Source organism: Taudactylus pleione, unplaced genomic scaffold (genome assembly GCF_031769625.1).
Source record: "Taudactylus pleione unplaced genomic scaffold, aTauple2 ptg000005l, whole genome shotgun sequence".
In the NCBI taxonomy this organism is placed as follows: Eukaryota; Metazoa; Chordata; class Amphibia; order Anura; family Myobatrachidae; genus Taudactylus; species Taudactylus pleione.
In genome coordinates this window covers 21030287-21050848 of record NW_028284408.1, presented here as the reverse complement: position 1 = coordinate 21050848, position 20562 = coordinate 21030287, and the positions used below count along the sequence as shown (strand labels likewise).

Genomic DNA, 20562 nt, shown 5'->3' with positions numbered 1-20562 from the left:
TTGCAGGCAGAATTTCTCACCTACCGGGACTGCTCAGGGCATAAGGTAAACAGCTAAGTCAGAAGCTTTGGCCTTTCTACTTCAGGGTCCATAGGGGGTCCACAGGGTTGACCTTGGGGTATAGGTTGGGAACCAAATCCGGGCACCACGCAGTTAAAGCTTTTAGCTCCCAGGATGCACTTGGGTCCACTCTCCCTATAACCCCACCCCCAGCCAGAGGCACCTCAGTTTAAGTTGTGCCCGGCCGGAGTCGGGTCACCGTTTAGTGCAGTGGGGAGCTGATTAGCAGCCCCTAAGCTTTATTTTTTCTTTTTTCTAAGTACAGAGTTTTTTTATTTTTACTTTGGACTTTCAGAGCGGCAGCGTCGGACTGTCCATAGGACGTCTAAGCTGCCGCTCCGTCACCCCGCCGGCGCTGAGACGCCAGTACAGATCTGGGGATCTCAGCGGGACCCCAGAGTCTGTACTAGCCGGACTCTGCGGGCGCCCAGGACTGCTGCCGGATCTACGGGGAGCAGGTAAGGTCGCGGATCACCGCTTGCGGTGATCTGCGCATTTAATATGCAGTCCTGTGCCTCCGGTCTCCGGGGACAGACCGGAGGCGCCGGCAGTGGCGGCGGGCCCCCCATACCCCGTGTGTCCACTAGACCACCAGGGACTTACTGATCGGCGCTGGGAGCCGGCGTTCCGGGAGGTTAATAGCCGGCCAGGGGAGGAAGCTTTCCCTGTTACAGCGGCTCCTCCCCTCAGCTCAGCGCGCCTTTCAGTATGTATAGTCTGGCGTCGCTGAGCTGCTTCCTCCGCGGGCCACGCTTCTTCTGAGGTCTCCAGCGGCCATTTTCTTGTGGTGTAGCAGCAGAGCTCCGGAGATGGCAGTGAGTCCAGTCCCCCTGCGTACCTCACCATCAGGTCAGTGTACACAGCGCTGTAGCCTTCCCAGACACTGAATCTGGGTAAGTTGAATGCAGTGTAATAGTGCAGTATATTATATGACATGTTTATGTATATATGTATATATCTGCATGGTATGTGACTTATGCTAGTGCTGACTGTCTGTATTTAATTCTCTCACCTGTCAGTGTATATCTATCCCTTTTCCTTATCTGCCCTAATACAGCTGTACTTAGGGTGGTTCTGAGACCTCACATTTATATACTCGTTGATATTTGTGAGGTTTGTCACATACTGTTGCGTGCTGCACGTTGCCACATTTTCGTTGGAACTGTGTGTTGCATACGCTGAAAATGGGTCCCTGCGGCTAATTTTAGCATCAGTCAGGACCAGTATAGCACTGCTTGATATTTCCGCCAAGATTGGTCAGATATGTTTGACCAGGAGATAGAGCGTTATACTGCACCCATTTTTGCTATCCTGCAAGTCATGTGCTGCAGGTGTTAGTGCGGAGGATTTGTTTCATAAAGGGTTCTGTGTGTGGCGTCATCTGGTGCCGGCCCCTTTCACGACCCCCTTGGGAGGTTTGTTTTCTCGGGATCCTCTCAATTGCGGATCGCCGGGTGGGCCCCATTGTTGTACCTCACTTGGGGTTACTTCACCATACTGCCCTTTTCATCTCAGGGTATCTCGCAGTTTCTTGCACTCTTCCCCTGTGACACAGACTATCGCTCCCTGCAGGGGGTTTGCGCAGTATATGAAATCCCCCTGGTGCCACCATAGTCTGTCATTCCCCTTGCAGGGATTCCCACGGCCACCCTTGGTGGATGTCGTTTTCTACGAAACGCAAATTGGCGTGGTTGACGCCCTGTGGTTACTTCCCAGTTGGCTCTGCGTGAACTGGATACTGTTTTGGGCTCTTTCCCTCTTACACGGGGGGAAGCCTATTTCAAGTATTATTATCCCTGCTTTGGGCTGGTGGCAGGTCCATTCTGGTTAGAGTGAATGTTGACCTGCACCTGTATCATACACCCTCAGTATTGTGTGCCTTCTGGTTCCCTGTTGCTGACTAGCGGGGGGATCGCATGGCGGGACTCTGGCTGTTGTCAGTTATGAGATATTACAACAGTGTTTGGCCTCCTGTCCCAAATTCCCTGAGGGTCATCACGAGCCCCTCATGGGGTGGATGGGCGTGTTACTCGTCAGATTACAGACGTTACTATGCATCCCATTCCTGCGTGGTCGGATTCTTCTGATCCGTAGGTGGTAACTCTGCCTGAAATCAGTATACTCGCTTTCAGGGGTTGTTACCCATCCTACCATGGCTATAGCATGGTTGGTTAATACTATTGCATACTAAAGAGCTGATGCATTTGTAATGTTTTTTCCCCACCAACACGTCTGGGGTTCAAATGTATTTGGTCGCTCATGTAATATATGCAGTTGTCATAGGTGGACATGCCTATATTGGATACCAGTCTCCTAACTTTCAGAGTTCCGGCTGCGACGGTATCCTCCGTAACACCCTATGGCTGCGCTCTGGGAATGCAGAGGTGCAGATACCATCTATAGGGTAGATCTTGTTGGGTCCTGACCTTGACAGTGGCAATACAAATTTCCCGCCTTCAGCTATGCCCACTACAGGGCCTCAGACTAAGTCTATTAAGTCTTTTTGTCCTCTGGGTCAGACTAAAGGTCTGTTTCTTCAACCGAGCAGGCCTGGACTGCCAGCCGATCCTGCTTCTGAACCTACGGATATATCGTCAGCATGACGAGACAGGCCTACCACTGGGAGATGGCGATTTTCTCAGTTCGCCCGGTACTAGTGTCTAGTTGCTGCGGCTACGTGGGTAGGAGGGTACGCCCTCTCTTTGCTCAGGCGGCCTATTTCCATGTGATGGTACGCAGGCCCTTATTCGGACCCGAACAGGGCCTTACGAATCCAGAAAGCTATACAGTTGTTGGGGTAAGCGGAGCTAATTGGGCCATCCCCACTTTCTCAGCGAGGGACTGGTTGTTCTGCTTTCTTTCTGGTGCGGTGGCTGAATGGTCCTCTTTGGCCTATTCTCTGTCTCAATTCCCTGAACCAGTTCCTAAAGCTACCTGGGCTCAGGAGGCAATCCCTATGCTCCATCATACTATGTTTGGAACCTGGGGACTTTATGGTATCACTGGATATACAGGACGCGTGCCTACGGGCACTTACAGAGACCTTGCCTCAGCATGGACTGAGGTTTGCTGTATCACAGCACTTACGGTTTTCGGGCTCTGCCTGTTGGGACTGTTCTCAGCCCCACAGGGGTTTACCAGCGTTTTGGATTTTCTGACAGTTCTTCTGTTCAGTATATCCCAATGCTCCTGTACCTGGATGGCCTCCTGCTCTTAGCAGGATCACCGGGGTACTTTACAGCCGGGTCAGGTTGACTGTGGCTTCTTCAGGGTGCAGAAGTTTAATCAATGGGGAAAAAGTCCTCCCTGCATCCCTCTCTGGGTATTCTTCACCTAGGAGCCCTGCTGGATTCTCAGAATCTGAGAATTCTTCTGGCGTAAGACGGCATCTCCACTCTTCCATTAGGAGTACATGGATGTCTGCGCAGTCGACATATGTCTTTGCACTCTGGGAGGCATGGTCCACTATTCAGTGTCTGCCTTTGGAAGGGTGGAATGGGCTTAGTTCCATTCCAGGCCTTTCCATAATTGGCTTATCTCCAGATGGAACAAGTTTTTTTTCTGTCTGATCACTGTTCAAATGATGCTGCTCTCCCCGGAGGCAAGTCTGTCCCTTTTCGGGTGACTATGACCATCTCGTCCAGGGTATTCTTTGCTAAGGACAGTGTCTGGTTCGCATCCATTTCAGTGCAATTGGATGTCTGTCGATTCCACCCTGTCAATTAACTTGTTGGAACTTTAGCCTGTCTTGGGCCTTCACTCTGGCATAGCCCTTGTTTCCCAGTGAACCTGAAAAAGTTCAGTCCGACAGGGTCAGAACAGTAGCTTCCTTTTTAGCAATACTGTTCGTTGGGTGGCAATGTCAGGTATGTCATACATTCGGACATTGTCTGAGGGTCTCCTCCCGACCATCTCGACAGTGTTCATTTCAGGTGCTCTCCATTGGGAAGCGGGAGTCCTCAGCCGTTACGACGTGCATCCCGGGGACTAGTCTCTTCCCCAAGAGAGGTTTCATCTCCTGGTGAGCAGGACATGGTGACACTCATGGCCTTCTCACTCTATCACACTATGGTGTTACAGTCCGACTCTGGGGATTCTGAAGCAACCTTCAGTGACTCTTTGTCGGTGAAGGGGTTCTTCCAGTTTGCGTACCTGTGTTCTCCAGTCTCCATTATTCCTCGAGGGAAGTGTTTCAATCGAGATAAAGATGCTTTCCTGCTGGTGGCTCCTGATTGCCCCAGATGTCAGGGGTACTTGGTTTTTCGGAGTCTCTCCATCGATACTCCATTCCTGATGCTTCACTACCCAGACCTGTTGTCTCAGGGTCCTGGGGTTTGCCTTGGACCTGGGTCGTTTGTCTTTGACTACGTCCCTACAGTGGTCTTACGGCTTCCATGGCTTTGTCATCGTTGGAATGATTGGAGCACATGGATCAGCTTTTGCTGGGACCTACCACAAACTGTGGCAGCCATCATTCTTATGGTATTATACCTATCGATACGATCCTCTGGTGTCCAGGATTTCCAGATATTCTGGCATTCCTTCCGGCTGGCTTGGGTTTCACCCTCGGCCTGGCCTTCCTGACAGTGCAGATCTCTACACTGTCAGTATGATTAGGTTATGGAATTGCTCCGCTCTGATATCCAGTTCATCCTTTGGAGTGTTTTCTGGATTATGCCTCCATTTGTCCTCCCTAGGGACTCCTTGGGAGTTAGGAGTGGTTCTTTGTTAACTCCGGGGAAAGTTAATGGAACCGCTGGTTGTGATAGCCATTACATGGTCTATTGTTTTGGCTTTCTCTCTTTCTATCAGGGAGTTTATATCAACCAGGTGAGTGTCGGAATTGGGAGCGTTCTCATGTGGCTCCCTCTTCTGGAGGGCATCTTGTCAGGGTGTGAGTTGCTCTCACCCTGTGTTTCTTCTTAGTGATTTTCAGGTTCCATATTATTCTGGAACTTATGGTGCGGCCATTCAGTCCCCAGTCCTCTCGGCTGGTGTGGCCTCATTGACTGTGGTCCGGCCTCTGTGGATTTATGTGATCCATTCAAGTTCCTGACGGAAATCGGACTCCTTATTGGTGGTCTGAGATTTCTGGTTTTAACAGGAAAGGATGGCCGGCCTATGGCCATATGTTGGCTGGACGGCCTCGTATGTCTTCTTCAGGGGCCTACCCATGGGTAGGCCTTTCTGTTGTTGCTGCTTGTTTTTTTCTCGGGCCATGTAACCCTCGTGGGTGGCTCGCTGTGGCGCCTTGGCTGCTTTGCCTTGCTAGGTGGCCACGTGGTCTTCTGTCCACACCTTTTTAAGGTTCTAGGCATTGTTTTCCTTTGCCTCTCAGGATGCTTCCGTTTTGACGGCGGATTCTCCTCTCAGCACAGGAGCGTCCCCTCCCTTGGTTGAACTGCTTTGGGACATCCCCAAGGTCAACCCTGTGGACCCCCTATGGACCCTGAAGTAGAAAACAAGAGATATGGTAAGAACTTACCTTTGTTATCTCTGTTTCTACGAAGTCCATAGGGTCCACAGGGCACCCGCCCTGACGCACCTGGCTTCAAATGGGCTGTGTGACTGGTCACCGGTTTTCCGTCTCCCATTTCTGTGAGTATGGTTATCGAGTGTTCCAGTTTTCTCTCTTTTTTTTTCTCCTCCTCCGGCCTTTGGCTACTTACAAACTGAGGTGCCTCTGGCTGGGGGTGGGGTTATAGGGAGAGTGGACCCAAGTGCATCCTGGGAGCTAAAAGCTTTAACTGCGTGGTGCCCGGATTTGGTTCCCAACCTATACCCCAAGGTCAACCCTGTGGACCCTATGGACTTCGTAGAAACAGAGATAACAAAGGTAAGTTCTTACCATATCTCTTGTTTTAACCCCCCATCCCCCCCACACACACTATCAATAAGGAAGCTATTAGAGCTTAACTTTGATTACATTTGGCATCCAAACTCTTTTAAATATATGGGCATATCTAATACGAAAGCTTACGATCGATTGTACCAGGCTAATTATATCCTCCTACTTTAGTTGCTCAAAAAATATCTTACAAAATGGGCCGCCTTCTGTATTTCTTGGACCGTTCGTGTTAATTCTAATAAGATGAACATTTTACCCAATAAAGGTGCCGTTGTCTTATCTTCGTGAAGTTCAGTCGCTGTGTGGTTCATTTGTGTAGTCCAATAACAAACCCAGACTTCGTAGAATGTGCTTGTCAAAATCCACAGTTAATGGTGGCTTGGGATTGCCCATCTTTGAATTATATTTTCATGCAGCACAGCTTTGCCATATTGTGTCCTGGCACACTACGGAAGGGAGTAAAAAATGGGTGGTTCTTGAGAACGACCTGGTGGGTGACCAACCTGTGAGCTTTCTCCCCTGGTTCTCTCCGAATATGAGACTGGCCTCGGTTGAGGGAGTTCTTTGTGTGAAGGCTGAATAAACTATTGGATTTGGCGCCATACCCGTCCTTTGTGATTCCCCTCTGACGTCATCCACATTTTCCTTTAGGAAGCATATCCTCATACATGCGTCCTTGGGTTTCTATTGGAATAACTAGAATCCTCTACGTCCAAGGTGACTTCGCACCCCACTCTTTTGCTGATTTATGCGCGAAATCTGGTTTATCACCTAGGTTTCAGTTCGCATATTTGCAAATCAATAGTTTCATAAACTCTCTTAGTAAACCTCACAAACTTAGACAACCTACCTCATTTGAATGTCGTTGCATTTATGATCCCAGCCATAAGGGTACTATTTTACTCCCATACTCGTTGCTAGCCACCCCACCTTGCGAGTTAAAGGAACCCTTTGAGCACTTGGGAACTTGACTTCAGTAGTGCCCAATTCGTGGCTTGGAGGACAAGGATTGGGCAGATATTAGGTAATGGGTGTCTAAATCATCTATTACCACTAATATCAAGGAAAACTCCTTTAAACTGTACTCGCGTTTTTGTACATGGTCCCAGCGAGGTTGCACCTTATTTTTCCGGGATCATCAGACAACTGTTGGAGACAATGTGGCCATACTGGGACCTATATGCATATTTGGTGTGATTGTCCGGTGATCTCTAATTACTGGAATTAAATTTCTTCCTTGATCAGTAAGGTGTTAGGTATCTCCCCTCCAAAGGACCCACTCGGATCCCTCACTAAACCCCAAAATAAATTCTGCAGCCACACTTTTGATCACTGTGAATTGGACGCAAATAATTGCTCCTCCAGTGCAGACTTTAATCAATAAGATATGGTTTACTGCGTCAATGGAATATATTTCTGCTCTACTCAGTGACTCTGTACCTGGGACACTTGGTACTCTTCTTACCAGAGACAACTCCTTGGTGTGGTATTATACTGCCCTATTCTGGGTCAGATCTGTTATATGTTGTCTCAGTCCCTCCCTTATTTCCCCACTCCTCCCCTTGTTGTCTTTTTACTGTCTGTGTTATTTTATTTTGCTCTTTAAGTTTGGAATTAAACATACATCCCACCAATAGCTTGACTCTACCTTTTTGTTGTACTTTTAAACTCTCAGGTTTTTTTTTTTTTATTGTCAAATTTGTATTTGTTTTATACACATTATATATTTTCTGATTCTACATATTTGTTTGTAAAATGTATAAATAAAAAGATTAAAAAATAAATAAAAGGCTGCAGGATGGTGTATTTGTATAGTTTTATATTGGACATTGGCATGAAATGTGACTTTCCAACTGACCATCCTTTTATACATCATACTGTAAATGTATAATAATTGGAGCAACAATTGGAGAGCGAGAAACCAAGGAGGAAACACAGCCACAAATCTTGTATAATAATAATTTGTATTATATCTTGTATATAAAATTCATTGGTTTGTTTGTCTGGTTATGCATTCGGACACTCCTGCACTGATTGGTATGAAACCAACACAAGTTGGTCCAGTTGGATCCTGGCCAGGTTTTAGGGGGGTTGAGGTCCCGGTTGGACCTCCCGGTGGTGTATGCTGAGCAGAGCTTTGACCCGGGGAGCCTGTACTGTGCCTTCCACTGGATGGATCTGGATGAAAACTTCACAGAGGGTGGCAATTGGTCTGGGATGCCTAATGGAGTGGTTGGGGTACAGGTCGGACCTCACGGCGGAGTGTACTGGGCAGAACTTTGACCCAGGGAGCCTGTTCTGGGCCTTGCATTGGATGGATTTGGATGACATCACAAAATAAAACGTAATAATTTGAAGATTTAAACCTGGGCAGCGCTGGGTACTTCAGCTAGTAAATAATATTATAGTATGGTAGTATGTCATACTAACTTTTTCCCACTGCTCTCCACGTCATACCGCCCGATTCAGCACTGTTTGGAGGCATGCCTCATGCTCTCATTGGGAGCTACCAGACAAGCTGCTCTCCCATGGAATCATATTGTACATTTTTATAGAGCAGACGATAGTCTATTTGTAGCATAGTGTAGAGATCTGTGTAATGTATTGTGGGTAATATAGTGTGTTTATATGGGTAAAAAGCACACATAGAAATTTACATTTTATAAAATAATAATATTTGTCTAAATAAACTCTTTCAGACTATCCATCACATGTGCATTCTTCTCTCATAATGTGTCCTCTAGTATGTATTATGCCACTGCTGTGATTGGTGTTTCGTATAGAAACATTTGCATTTGAAGATGTAACTGTTGAATTTATAGACTAAATAATGCCACATTGACGTCTTCCATTCTTCTATTTAACACATAGTTATATCTATGTAATACCCCTTTTACATTAACAGTAATAACCCTGGTTATTGCACGTGAACGCGCAGTAAATTGTGTAGTGTGAAAGGTGCAGGTTGAAAGAAGCCAGAACCCAAGTCACGAGAAGGGTTGAATGCGTGTTCCAACTCTGCTCGTAATGCAATGTGAACCCGGGTCGATGCGACCTGTGTCCCGTTCACTACATAAGAAGGGCCAGCGCTTTTAGATGAGCCGGTGCTTGGGGACGAGATAATCACGTGATGCCGATGGCGTCATCAACCAGGCATTAATGCCGTGTCGGGCCGTCTGTCTGTATTGGGTCCCATCCAGGATGGGCGCGTGAACAAAATCTCATTTGCGACCCGGCATTCAGATGGAAAGTATAATTTACCTGTAAATATTACCTGCCTGATGGCGTCATACTTGCTGTAAGACCCCCATCCCCCACAAAAGCCTAACAAACCTTTTGCTGTTAGAAGAAAAAAATAAACTCTGCTAGGGGGACTTTATATTTACACCAGTGTGTCTGGAATTCACAAGTCGCCTCCTTCCATTGCAATCTATTAAGGTAAATGGGGTGAAATATTATCACAATACCACACTATACGCAGAGAGATTATTTGATATGGAATGTGTTATGTGGAGCTGTTCCTGTCTGATTGCCTTGGTATTAATGTGCTGGTCAGAACTTAAGCAGTTCATTTCTTTTGGTATGAAATACAATCTCCACAATATGATTGTATCTAGGAAAGACAAATCTGGGTATGTATACAGTGTAAAAGACACTCGCCGTCTTCTCACTTATCCATAACTGACAGGTAGCACATGTTTTCTGATTCTGCCCAGGAGACGTCGTTTTGTCATACGCACTTCTCCCGCAAATACAACATAAAGATAAGATTATTGTATTGTGATGACTAGCAGTGGGACATTATTTAGATTGTAATACTGATAAAGTGAAGGGAAGATGGTTTCCATTGCTTCCCTTATCGGCAGGGTCTGTGTTATTTTATCTGCTTGTTAAGAAACACAATGATTGCATGGACTATATTTAGCACTGGGAACACTGCGGTCATCAGTCTTTTTGTTTTATGTTTGTAAAGGTTTATGCATGGGGCTACAATGGAAACGGACAGCTGGGATTGGGTAGCAGTGGCAACCAGCCAACGCCGTGCAGAATAGCCGCTCTTCAAGGTATTCGCGTGGAACAGGTGTGTATCATTAAGGGTTTTCTGTGACACAAGTTTGTGACTGGTACATTCTCCAGAATAAATCCTTGATAAAAGAAGAAATTGTTGTTACATAGTTACTTGGGTTGACATTCAGCCAAGTCCGTTATCTTCATATTCCCCCTTAGTCATATCTGGTGTAATTACGTGTATCTCTGACAAATTTCTCATAACTAAGATGTTCCATATAATTTATTTATAGTTCCTGTTTCCACCTTTGTACTAGAAAATCAGACTCTTGTATGTACTGTAGAAAACCATGGAAAAAATACCTTGCTTTTAAATTGTCTTTTATTCCTGTTTATAGTCATTTGTTTAGCAGACGGTGATTAAAGTGTTTTCAATATACTAGTTTCATTTTATTTGAGAACGGGCCCAATTTAAAAGTACCTTGTATATATCTAAACCGATAAATTGCTATGGTACTCCCTGCAGCTAATGTCCTCTCTCCTGTAGATTGTTTGTGGTTACGCACACACCCTGGCATTGACAGATGAAGGTGGCATGTATGCGTGGGGAGCCAACTCCTATGGTCAACTGGGTACAGGAAATAAAAGTAACCAGTCTTACCCTGTTCAAGTGTGTATAGATAAAGAAAGGTAACTCTCTTATCTTTATTACCATGCATTGTGACATTGTATGTGGACTTGATTTGCACATTAGGGCTCGATTTCTGAGCCTTTTTCTTTTTATAATTTGCTGTGCATTAATGTAAACTTACAAGGATGCTATTTGTTCCCAATTGTGCACCAGTTGTGATATGAGTTGCAGGTAGGACAATAAATGTAAGCTCTATAGCTGGGTAGACACTGGGCAATATTTTAGGCCGTCCAATCGTCGTACAGACACATCACATTGTCTATGCAGCACAGCAGATAGCTGCTATATCTGCAGATATATTTCTGCATCTGCTGATGTGTATGGGCAACCTGCCGATCGTCCGTACACATGCAGCATAGACCTGGCGGTGAGTGACGGCTCAACTGGGCAGGCAAATTTTAAATGCCTGCCCAATTGTGATCTCCGGCCCGACACATCGGGCGGACGAATGGTAAGCGTCATCCTAGTGTGTTCCCTGGCTTATCATGGAAAAGAGGTTACATAACACAAACAACCAATAAAATATTTACTTTCATTTTCTATTTAATGTAATCTGCAAATCACAGGTCCCAAAATGCCCATCTTTTCTGGACACCAATACAACAAAAGTGGCTTGCCACTTATTTATGGATAACTATTATGCAAGTATTCCGCCACAACATTGGTCCTACTAGTTATTTCCTTTTTAACTCCGTGTCAACCATAATGTATAGGTTAGACAGCTGAGGAGAGACAGGAAAAATAAACTCCCCTGGAGGGTACTTAGTGTGACTCTTCCTTTTGGTGGCTCTTCCTGGTCTCTCATCTGTGAGGTGCATGTGCAGTGTCAGTGGCTTAGCTGTTCCCATTGAATCTGGATGGTCTCTCTAGCACACTTCCATGAAGGTAATCAGGCATAGGGGTGGCTCCCTGGGGGCACTTGTTGCTACTTCCAAGTTGCAAACATAGGGCTGGAAATTCAGCCCTCCTTTTATAATATTGCTAAGCATGCTGGGAGGTCAGTAGCATCTACTATATATGTAGTCACTTCCGTGTCATGTCTGTGCTGATGGGGGGGCACTATGGAATGCAGAGGCCTGCGCTCCTTGCTTCTGGTGTCAGAGATGCACCAGAAGCCGCTGCTGTCAGGGTCCGGTATTGTCCGCATCCTCACTACACCACCGAGGCATTGTCTGACGCCGGGGATCAGCAGCAGACTCTTCTGCTGCCACGAGGCCAGCGTACCTGGCTGGTTAACCCAGCTTAGGGGAGGTAGGCGCTCCCCCGGCAGCTCCTTCCCAGACTCATACCCTACGAAAGGTTTCGCACGTCTGGGTTGCTCCGCCTACCCTCCACGTGTATATGAGACACTCACAGTCCACACTAAATGAGCCCTGTAGCTGTTAGTCTCAGGAGGGTTTGGGTCAGTCTCCCTGTATACCACTCCCTTGGTTAAGGTATATAGGCCCTCATTCAGAGCCGTTCGCTATTTGCGGTCGTTCGTTTAAAAACAAGGGGTGGCTATTCAAATGATCCGTACGCACATTGCAGTCTGTTCACACCTCTAAGTCTGAACGAGCGAGCAAAACATACGCTCGTTTATTTGTTAAAAACGCCCCCTGGCCGCTCGCATCATACGTCATGTCCGCTATTTATTAGATTAATCGAGTACATCGACCAGCGTATGAACTGCTCGCTATTCTTGTGGTTGGTGTTTGCTACCACAAATTTGCGAGCAGTTCTGGCTATAAAATAACCCAGTGACGTGGTCAATGACGCTGCTGTATTAATTATGCACACCCATAAAACGCCCGTTTTGACCTTTAAGCACGCCTGCGTTCTGATCTCCACTCCCCATTTTCAAGCACCTTCCCCTGTTACCACCCACATACGCCTCATTCTGTCACTCAAAATAGCAGGCACTCGCTATATTGCGTACCAACGATTTTCGGCCGCACTGACTGGTTCGCGCATGCGTACTAAAAACCGTACGCATGCGCAGATGTGCAAACATCGCTCGGAACGAGCGTACTGCCGCTAACGAGCGGCTCTGAATGAGGGCCATAGTGCTCTATAATCCTACCATTCCCTTGTGTTTGTGTAGTTGATTTAGAGTTGATTGTAATTTTATTACATATGCACTGTTTTGCTAGCTACTGTATTGACACTCTTTTATTTCTGTCTGTCAATTATAACTATCACTGTTTTTTCTCTCCATCCTCTTGGGGTGGAGGTTTATCTCTGAGTACTTCATTCATTTAGATTTTGTGAAGACTGTCGCATAACATTGCAATATAGAGTCCACTGGGACAGGGACTGATGTGAATGGCCAAATATTCTCTGTAAAGTGCTGCGGAATATGTGTGCGCTATATAAATAACTGATAATAATAATACAGGAGCCCTCTGTGCTGGTTTCATGTAAAGCATTTATGACTTATTTGTCCCCTCAGGACATTAAGGATGGTTTGTGTGTTGTCTGTCATAAAGAGCCACCTAACCAGTCCAGTGTACATGTGCCTGGACAAGAGACTTCTTGGGTTTCCTTTTTTTTCCTAGGTAATGAAGCAATTTGAGGATCGTATGGCTGCTCCCATTATGCCTCCTTGGATGGGGTGTCCACAGCATGCTATGTTCGCACCTCCTATGCATTTTTCCTGGAAGGATGTTGATGGCTATTATAGTCAGACTATGGCACCATCTAATGCTGATAGCAGACCGGTAGTTACTTAAGCGCAAGTTAGCTTATTATCAGTCTACTCAACATATGGATTCAGACCAATCATCAGAGGAATCAGATGATGCACAAGGTTCCTCTCAAGGGTCTAGCTCGGGGGAGGAGGACCATCCGTCCACAGTGGAATTTCCTTCTTTAGTGAAGGCGGTTAAATCAATCCTAGACATTCAGGATGATGAACCAGCTCATAGTAAGAAGTCTTCAGTGTTCAATCACCACCGGAAGGTGGTCAAAACTGAGTTCCCTGTATCTGAACAGCTCACTGAGCTTATGGATGAGGCATGGGGTAATCCTGACAAACTTTTTTTATGTGAATAAAAGAATAACATTGTTGTAGCCTTTCCTGGCTTCTGTATGTACTAAGCGGGAGGTACCTCCTACTGTGGATGCTCATGTGACTCATTTGATCAGAAATGCTACATTGTCTATTTCGTCGGCATCCTCCCTGAAGGATTCCACTGATAAAAAGATTGAAGCATGTCTTAAGATGATCTTTTCATCATCTGGAGCTGTTACTCATCCAGCTAAGGCGGGAGCCTGGGTAGCCAAAGCTGTTGAAGAATGGATGGGAGCATTGGAAAATTCTCTACCAAATGCTACCAGAGAGCAAATGATGTATATCTCCCATATATGGGAAGCTGCTTCCTATCTGGGAGGAGATGCTGTAGATGCTGGAATTTTAGCTTCTAAAGCATCAGCAGCTTCAATAGAGGCACTTAGGGGCCTTTGGTTAAGATCCTGGAAAGCTGATACAGGGTCAAAGAAGGCGCTGGAAGTTTTACCTTTCTATGGAAAAGTACTTTTTGGAGCAGAGTTAGATAAATAGTAGCTAGTCTGGCAGTTTCAAAGTCAGCAGCTCTGCCATCTACGGCGACTGTAATGTCTAGGCAGGTTTTTTTCGGTCCTTCCTTTTTCAGGGACGAGCAAGGGAACAGCCTTCCTCTAAGACATCTAGTTTTCGCAAAATATCAAGGCGGCAAACTAAGAGGTTTGCCCTGCAAAGACATCCAGCTTCTAAACTGGACCAAAACCCTCTGCCTGATGGGGCGGGCCTCCTCAAGGGGATCCCAGGGTGGGAGGCCGACTAATTCATTTTGCAGATTGTTGGTGTCAAACAGATGCTTGGGTCCGAGAAGTAGTCTCTCAGGGGAATGCCCTCACTTTCAGGAGGCATCCTCCCCAGAAGTTTTTTTGCACAGATCCTCCAGCAGATGTTGGAAAGGCTTTGGCCCTTCAGGTATCTATTCACTCCCTGCTGCAGGTGGGGTAATAGACCCAGTTCCTGTGTCTCAACAGGGAAGGGGTTATTATTCCAATCTATTTCAGAAACCAAATGGGGCCTATCACCTTATACTAAATGTAAAAACCCCTAACAGTTTTATCCAAGTTTCGTATGAAAACTCAATTATTTTGGAAATGGAGCCGGGGGATTACATGGTTTCCCTGGACATTCAGGATACATATCTGCATGTTCCTATTATACCACCCCACCAGCATTTTTTGACGATTTGCTGTCCTTCGGCAACATTACCAATTTCAGGCTCTACCCTTTGACCTATCTACAGCTCCCCGGGTATTTACCAAAATAATGGCAGTCATGACAGCCTATGTCAGGTGTCAGGGAGTCAGAATTCTGCCATATCTGGATGACCTTCTGATAATGGCACAGATTCCGGTTGTTTTACAAAACAGTCTTCATCTAACCATAGCCTGCTTTCAAAAGCACTGCTAGATCATCAATTGGAAGAAATAATCACTTTCTCCAACACAGCAGATGCTACATCTGGGAGCTCTTCTTGATTCTCGGGCACAGACAGGGTTTCTGCTAGAGGACAAGATTGTGGCCCTATCATTGCGAACACGCAAGCTGCTACGCAAGCAAAGGGTATCCATTCAGTTAGCGATGCGGGTCTTGGGATCAATGGTATCCACTTTCGACATGGTGGGGTATGCCCAGTTTCATTCCAAGCCTCTGCAAAGATTGATTCTCTCCAAGTGGAACGGACAGTATCATCAAATAAAGTCCCAGAGGATCCTTCTTACTCACTCCAGAAGTTCATCACTCCCTCCTGTGGTGGCTGAGAAAGGATCATCTGAACAAAGGACGTCCATTCTGGATTCCAAATTGGGTGTTTCTCACCACAGACGCCAGTCTTCGCGGATGGGGAGCAGTGACAGGTCATCACACCTTTCAGGGAAGATGGACAAATCAGGAAAGTCCTCTGCCAGTAAACATTCTGGAACTGCGAGCAGTGTACAAAGCACTTGTCATAGCACAGAACCTGCTCCAGGGCAAGCCGGTCCAGCTTCAGTCCGACAATGAGATAACCTCAATCATCAGAAAGGCACAAGAAGTTATGCAGCTGTGAAAGAAGTGACAAGGGTTCTGATTTCAGCAGAACATCATCTTCCAGCCATCTTGGCAATATTCATACCGGGAGTACTCAATTAGGAAGTCTGCTTCCCAAGTCGCCAGGACATACATGCCAGAGAGTGGTCTCTCCATTGGGGAGTGTTTCAGCTCTTGGTAAACAAATGGGGTCTACCTGAGAGAGATCTCATGGCATCACATCACAACTGCAAGGACCCCAGGTACGGGTCCTGGTCCAGAGACCCATCAGCAGCCTTCATGGACGCACTGGCAGTAAGATGGGACTTCAAGCTGGCGTATCTCTTTCCTGCAATTTTCCCTTTTCCCAAGAGTTCTCAGGAAACTCAAGCAGGAAGGCGGAACAGTAATACTGGTGGCTTCGGCTTGGCCCAGACGTCATTGATTCACCGACATACAGAATCTGTCAATAGACAGTTCATATCCTCCATCTATGGCAGGATCTGCTAAAGCAGGGCCCCTGCCGGCATCTGGACTTGCCTTGTCTGGCTTTCACGGCGTGGCTCTTGAATCTTCCATCCTAAGAGCAAAAGGTTTTTCCAATTCTGTAATTCACACGATGCTTAGGGCACAGAATCCTGCCTCTGCCTGCATCTTTTACAGAGTTTGGCATTCTTTTGGTCAATGGTGTTCCCACAGAAAGTATGATCTTAAGGTGTTTAGGATTTCCAGGATACTGGCTTTTCTACAGGCAGGTTTAGACCGTGGTCTCCGTCTGGCTACTTTGAGAGTGCAGGTTTCTGCACTGTCAGTCTGGTTCCAGAGGAAGATTGCCTCATTACCATATGTTACATTTTTTTCCAAGGAGTTCTGCGAGTTCAGCTTCCTTTTTGTCCCACCGGTTGACAGCGAGAAGAAAAGGTCTTTGCTATTACTTCTGCTTGCAGAGTCTCTGATTTGGCAGCACTTTCTTGTCTCTCTCCATTTTAGATTTTTTTTCACTAGGATAAAGCTGTTCTTCGTACAAGGGACGGTTACCTTCCAAAGGTATTGTCCCATTTTCATGTAAATGAAGAAATTGTAGTTCCAGCTTTTCAGGCTCCAGATCTTTTTGTAGGTGAAGCCTCCCTGGATGTAGTTTGTGCTACCTGTATCTCTGTGGAGCGCACAACTTTGTTAGAAAATCAGATGCTCTTTTTGTATTATACGGTTTTCACAAACGAGGATGGCCAGCTAACAAACAGACTCTGGCGAGATTGCTACAGATGACTATCTCTCCGGTGTAAACACAGGCTGATCTCCCTGTCCTAAGCACGGTGACAGCACATTCTACTTGGTCTGTAGGGCCATCATGGGCATTTAGTCGTGGTGCCTCTGCTGAATAATTGTGCAAGGCAGCCACGTGGTCTTCTGTCCACACTTTTCTTAGGTTCTATGCCTTTGATACTTTTGCCTCTCACGATGCTTCCTTTGGGCGATGAGTTCTCCTTTCTGCTCACCTAGGGCTTACTGCTTTACGACATTCCCATGGAATCCCTGTGGATCCCTATGGACCCTGAAAAAGAAAAGGAGTTATCTAGGTAAGTCTACCATAAATATAATTATCCCTCTATGTTACATGTAGCTGGTAAAACCAAGATAGCAGATTATCTCGGTCAACAGTGGCGGAACTAACAAAGACAATTGAGGTGGTCTATGCCAGGTGCCATCCCTGAAGGGGGCACCAAACCTCTTCCATTGCCCCGCCTGGTTCTGTAATAGGCGCTCCAGAGCCCCCCTTCTGGAGTCTGGAGTGGATCTGCTCCAGGCAACTAAGGGGTGGGTGCACATGCTGAAGTGGAAGGCCCATGTCAGCACCCCCCTGCTTACACATGCAGGGGGACCCACTTCCTATGCTCTGGCAGTGAGCACTGTGCAGTATACATCAGCCAGAAGACTGGGTTCCTTATTAGCAACAGGCAGGGAGTGGTGGTTAAGGGGGTGGGGTGTACTGATGGTGTTGGTAGTTTAATGAGGGGTGTTTCTGGGGTGTTGGTAGTGAACAGGGCCGGCCCGAGCCTAATATTTTTGGTAAGCGAAGAAACATTTTGGCGCCCCCTGGCGGAATTTGTACGCGGCGAAGATGCGTGCACCAGCCAAAGGAAAGGGGTGTGGTCTCATGGGAAAAGCCATAATCACGAGCGCTGTCCTGTAATTCCATTCATGTTGGGTACATGCCCAGTGCTCTTGGAGCTGCTGGGCATGCTCTGTCCCTTTCTCCAGTTAATAGATACCGCATGCATATGCATGGCATCTATTCACCATTCCCCCCCATCTGGGACACTTTCTCGCCATAATCAGGGTGGTTGGGAGGTATGCTAAAGGCGAGGTCTCAAAAGAAAGAGGCGTCACACAATAGTATCTCCAATTCAAACTACACCACACAGTAGTGCCCCTTATACACAGTGCCCACAGTAGTAGCGCCCCTAATACAAGGCCCACAGTAGTAGTGTCCCTTGTACAATGACTACAGCTACAGTGTCACTTACACATAATGCCCACAGCAGTGGTATCCCTTATGGAGTGCCCCCAGTAGTGGTGCCCCTTCTGCAATGCCCCTATTAGTAGTGGCCCCAGTAGTAATGCCCCCAGTGGTAGTGCCCCTGTAATAGTGCTCCCAAACGTAATGCTCCCTGTATTAGTGCCCCCTATAGTAATGCCCCATGTAACAGTGCCCCCATTAGAAATGCCCCTGCAATAATGCCCCCAGTAGTACTGCACCCAATAGTAAGGCCCCTGTAAATGTGCCAACAGTAGTAATGCCCCAAGTAGTTAGCCCCCCGTAGTAGTGCCCATGTAAAAGTGCCCCCAGTAGTAATGTCCCCTGTAAATGTGCCAGCAGTAGTAGTGCACCTGTAATAATGCCCCAGTAGTAATGCCCCCTGTAAATTTACCCCCAGTAGTAATGCCCTATGTAAGAGTGCCGCGCATACTGTACACACACAAATAAAAACAGAATACTTACCTTAAGCCCCGATCCTGCGTCCTCTGCCGTCCGCTGCTCCTTGGAACTATGGGAGAGACGTCATGACGTCTCTCCCATAGTGCCCGTGGGGGGAGTTGGACACCGGAGCTCAGGAGTGAGCTCCGGTGTCTGCCGCTCCTCTGAACTATGGGAGAGCTGTCCCCTGTGGGACGCTAATCCAAGCGCTCTTTGCTGGTTGGCGCCCTACGCACCTGCGGTAGTCGGCGTAACGGGCAGGCCAGCCGACTCTGGTAGTGAATGAAGGGGGTGTCTGAGTGCTACTGGAGTATTCGTAGTGTATGTGGGTGGGTGCCCCTGGGGTTTTGGTAGTGAATGAGGGGTGTCTGGGCTGGGTGTTGGTGGTGAACGTAGAGGAGTGTTTGGGGCTGATGATGGTAAATGAAGGGGTAGTCTTGTGATGCTGGGATTTTGGAAGGGAATGCACATGTGGGGAAGGGGGGGCAGCACCAACCACTATTTCGCACCTGGTATGAATTTACGCCCTGTCAGCCAATATCAGTCCTTACAGGAGAATGGACTTTTAAACAAAAGTTTGGACTAACTCAAATACATTTGATGAAAAAACCTGGAACACCCAGGTAACTCCACTAGAAGTGTAAAGAGGACATACTACTTTGTACTTTCTGGCTCTGATTGGTCAAAAAATATTTAAATATGCCCTGACGATGCAAGAAGGATCCATGTTTTGAGCTGTTGTCTTCATATCCTCACTCTGCTATCTGTATGGTACAATTGAAAATGTGATTTGTCAGACCACATGACACATTTTCAATCATTTACTGTCCAATTCCTGCGTTCCTGGGAAAACCCTGTTTGCCATAAATCGCAATAGTGTATGGAAAAGCCTTCTGTAATGTGCGGTGTACTGTTTGGTAAGAGGCCATCTGATTTGATATCTGATTCAGATTATCCGTAATATGATGCACTGTTTCCTGTCTGTGGGACTAAACAAGTCTTCCTGTGCCGATGGAGCATGCAGTAACCGTTTATGACCACAGGCCTTGCACAGTCCCAGTCTTTTGCCTGCTGGTAAACTTTGTGTACACTTCCTGAAATAATTCACTACTGCAGCCACTGTTGCGAGCACAAGCAATCTCATTCCTTGTCCACAGTCCGTCAGATTGTCTATTATTTTATGAGCGATACACTTCATTATTCTCTGGATACCTTCACCCTTCCGTTATTAAACAGATTGGGACATCCTACGTCAGCACTGGTGGTCATAATAATTTGGCCACTCAGTGTATAATGCCCCTAGAGTAAAATAGCCACATAGATGTGCTTTGTGTAAAGTATAACACTTGGCATGAACAAACCACATAACAACATGTATTTATAGAGCGGAAGTATTACTTATGTCATAGGTGTGGTAGCATCTGATAAGCACTGAATTGCTATTTACTGTAAGTAAACACTCTGAAAAGAAAGTGTTTTGTTTTCTGTTCGTAATTTCTCCAAGTGCATCAGTGCAGCCCATGGTATGTATACAGCGACTGCTCTCCCTATAGTGTCTGCAGGTCACTGAGCTACTACTACAATGGTGACCGTGCCAGGTGTAGTGTTATTACTTCTGTATATTTATAGCTGTCACATACTGTACGCAGTATCGTACATGGAGAAGACAGAACATAAATAGCACAAAGTGAGAAGAATACACAACAGCTAACTTGTATAACTACATAGCATGTATACAAGTTATAGTAAAACCATGGACAGGAAGGGACAAGTAAGGGTAGTGCAACTAAATGTAGCTTGTAGGAGCAGGCGCTGGTGAATAGGAAGGTGGGAGTACGAAGCAATAGCAGAGATGTGACTGGTATCCAGGGCTTGTGTGCAGCCTGCTTTCTCCTCATTACCACACTCTATACTGTAGTAGGCTTAGTCAG

At 46.5% G+C, this 20562-nt stretch overlaps 1 protein-coding gene across 8 annotated transcripts in view; it reads left to right on the top strand.

Moving 5' to 3' along the window:
• The window catches only part of RCBTB2 (RCC1 and BTB domain containing protein 2), an 81493-nt gene that overhangs the window by 44327 nt on the left and 16604 nt on the right, over positions 1-20562 (top strand). For all 8 annotated transcript variants that reach the window (XM_088445457.1, XM_088445144.1, XM_088445225.1 and 5 more), the window contains 2 exons: positions 9882-9989; positions 10464-10606. In XM_088445457.1, coding sequence (XP_088301583.1) covers positions 9882-9989; positions 10464-10606 — 251 coding nt within the window. The remainder of the gene's footprint in view (positions 1-9881; positions 9990-10463; positions 10607-20562) is intronic.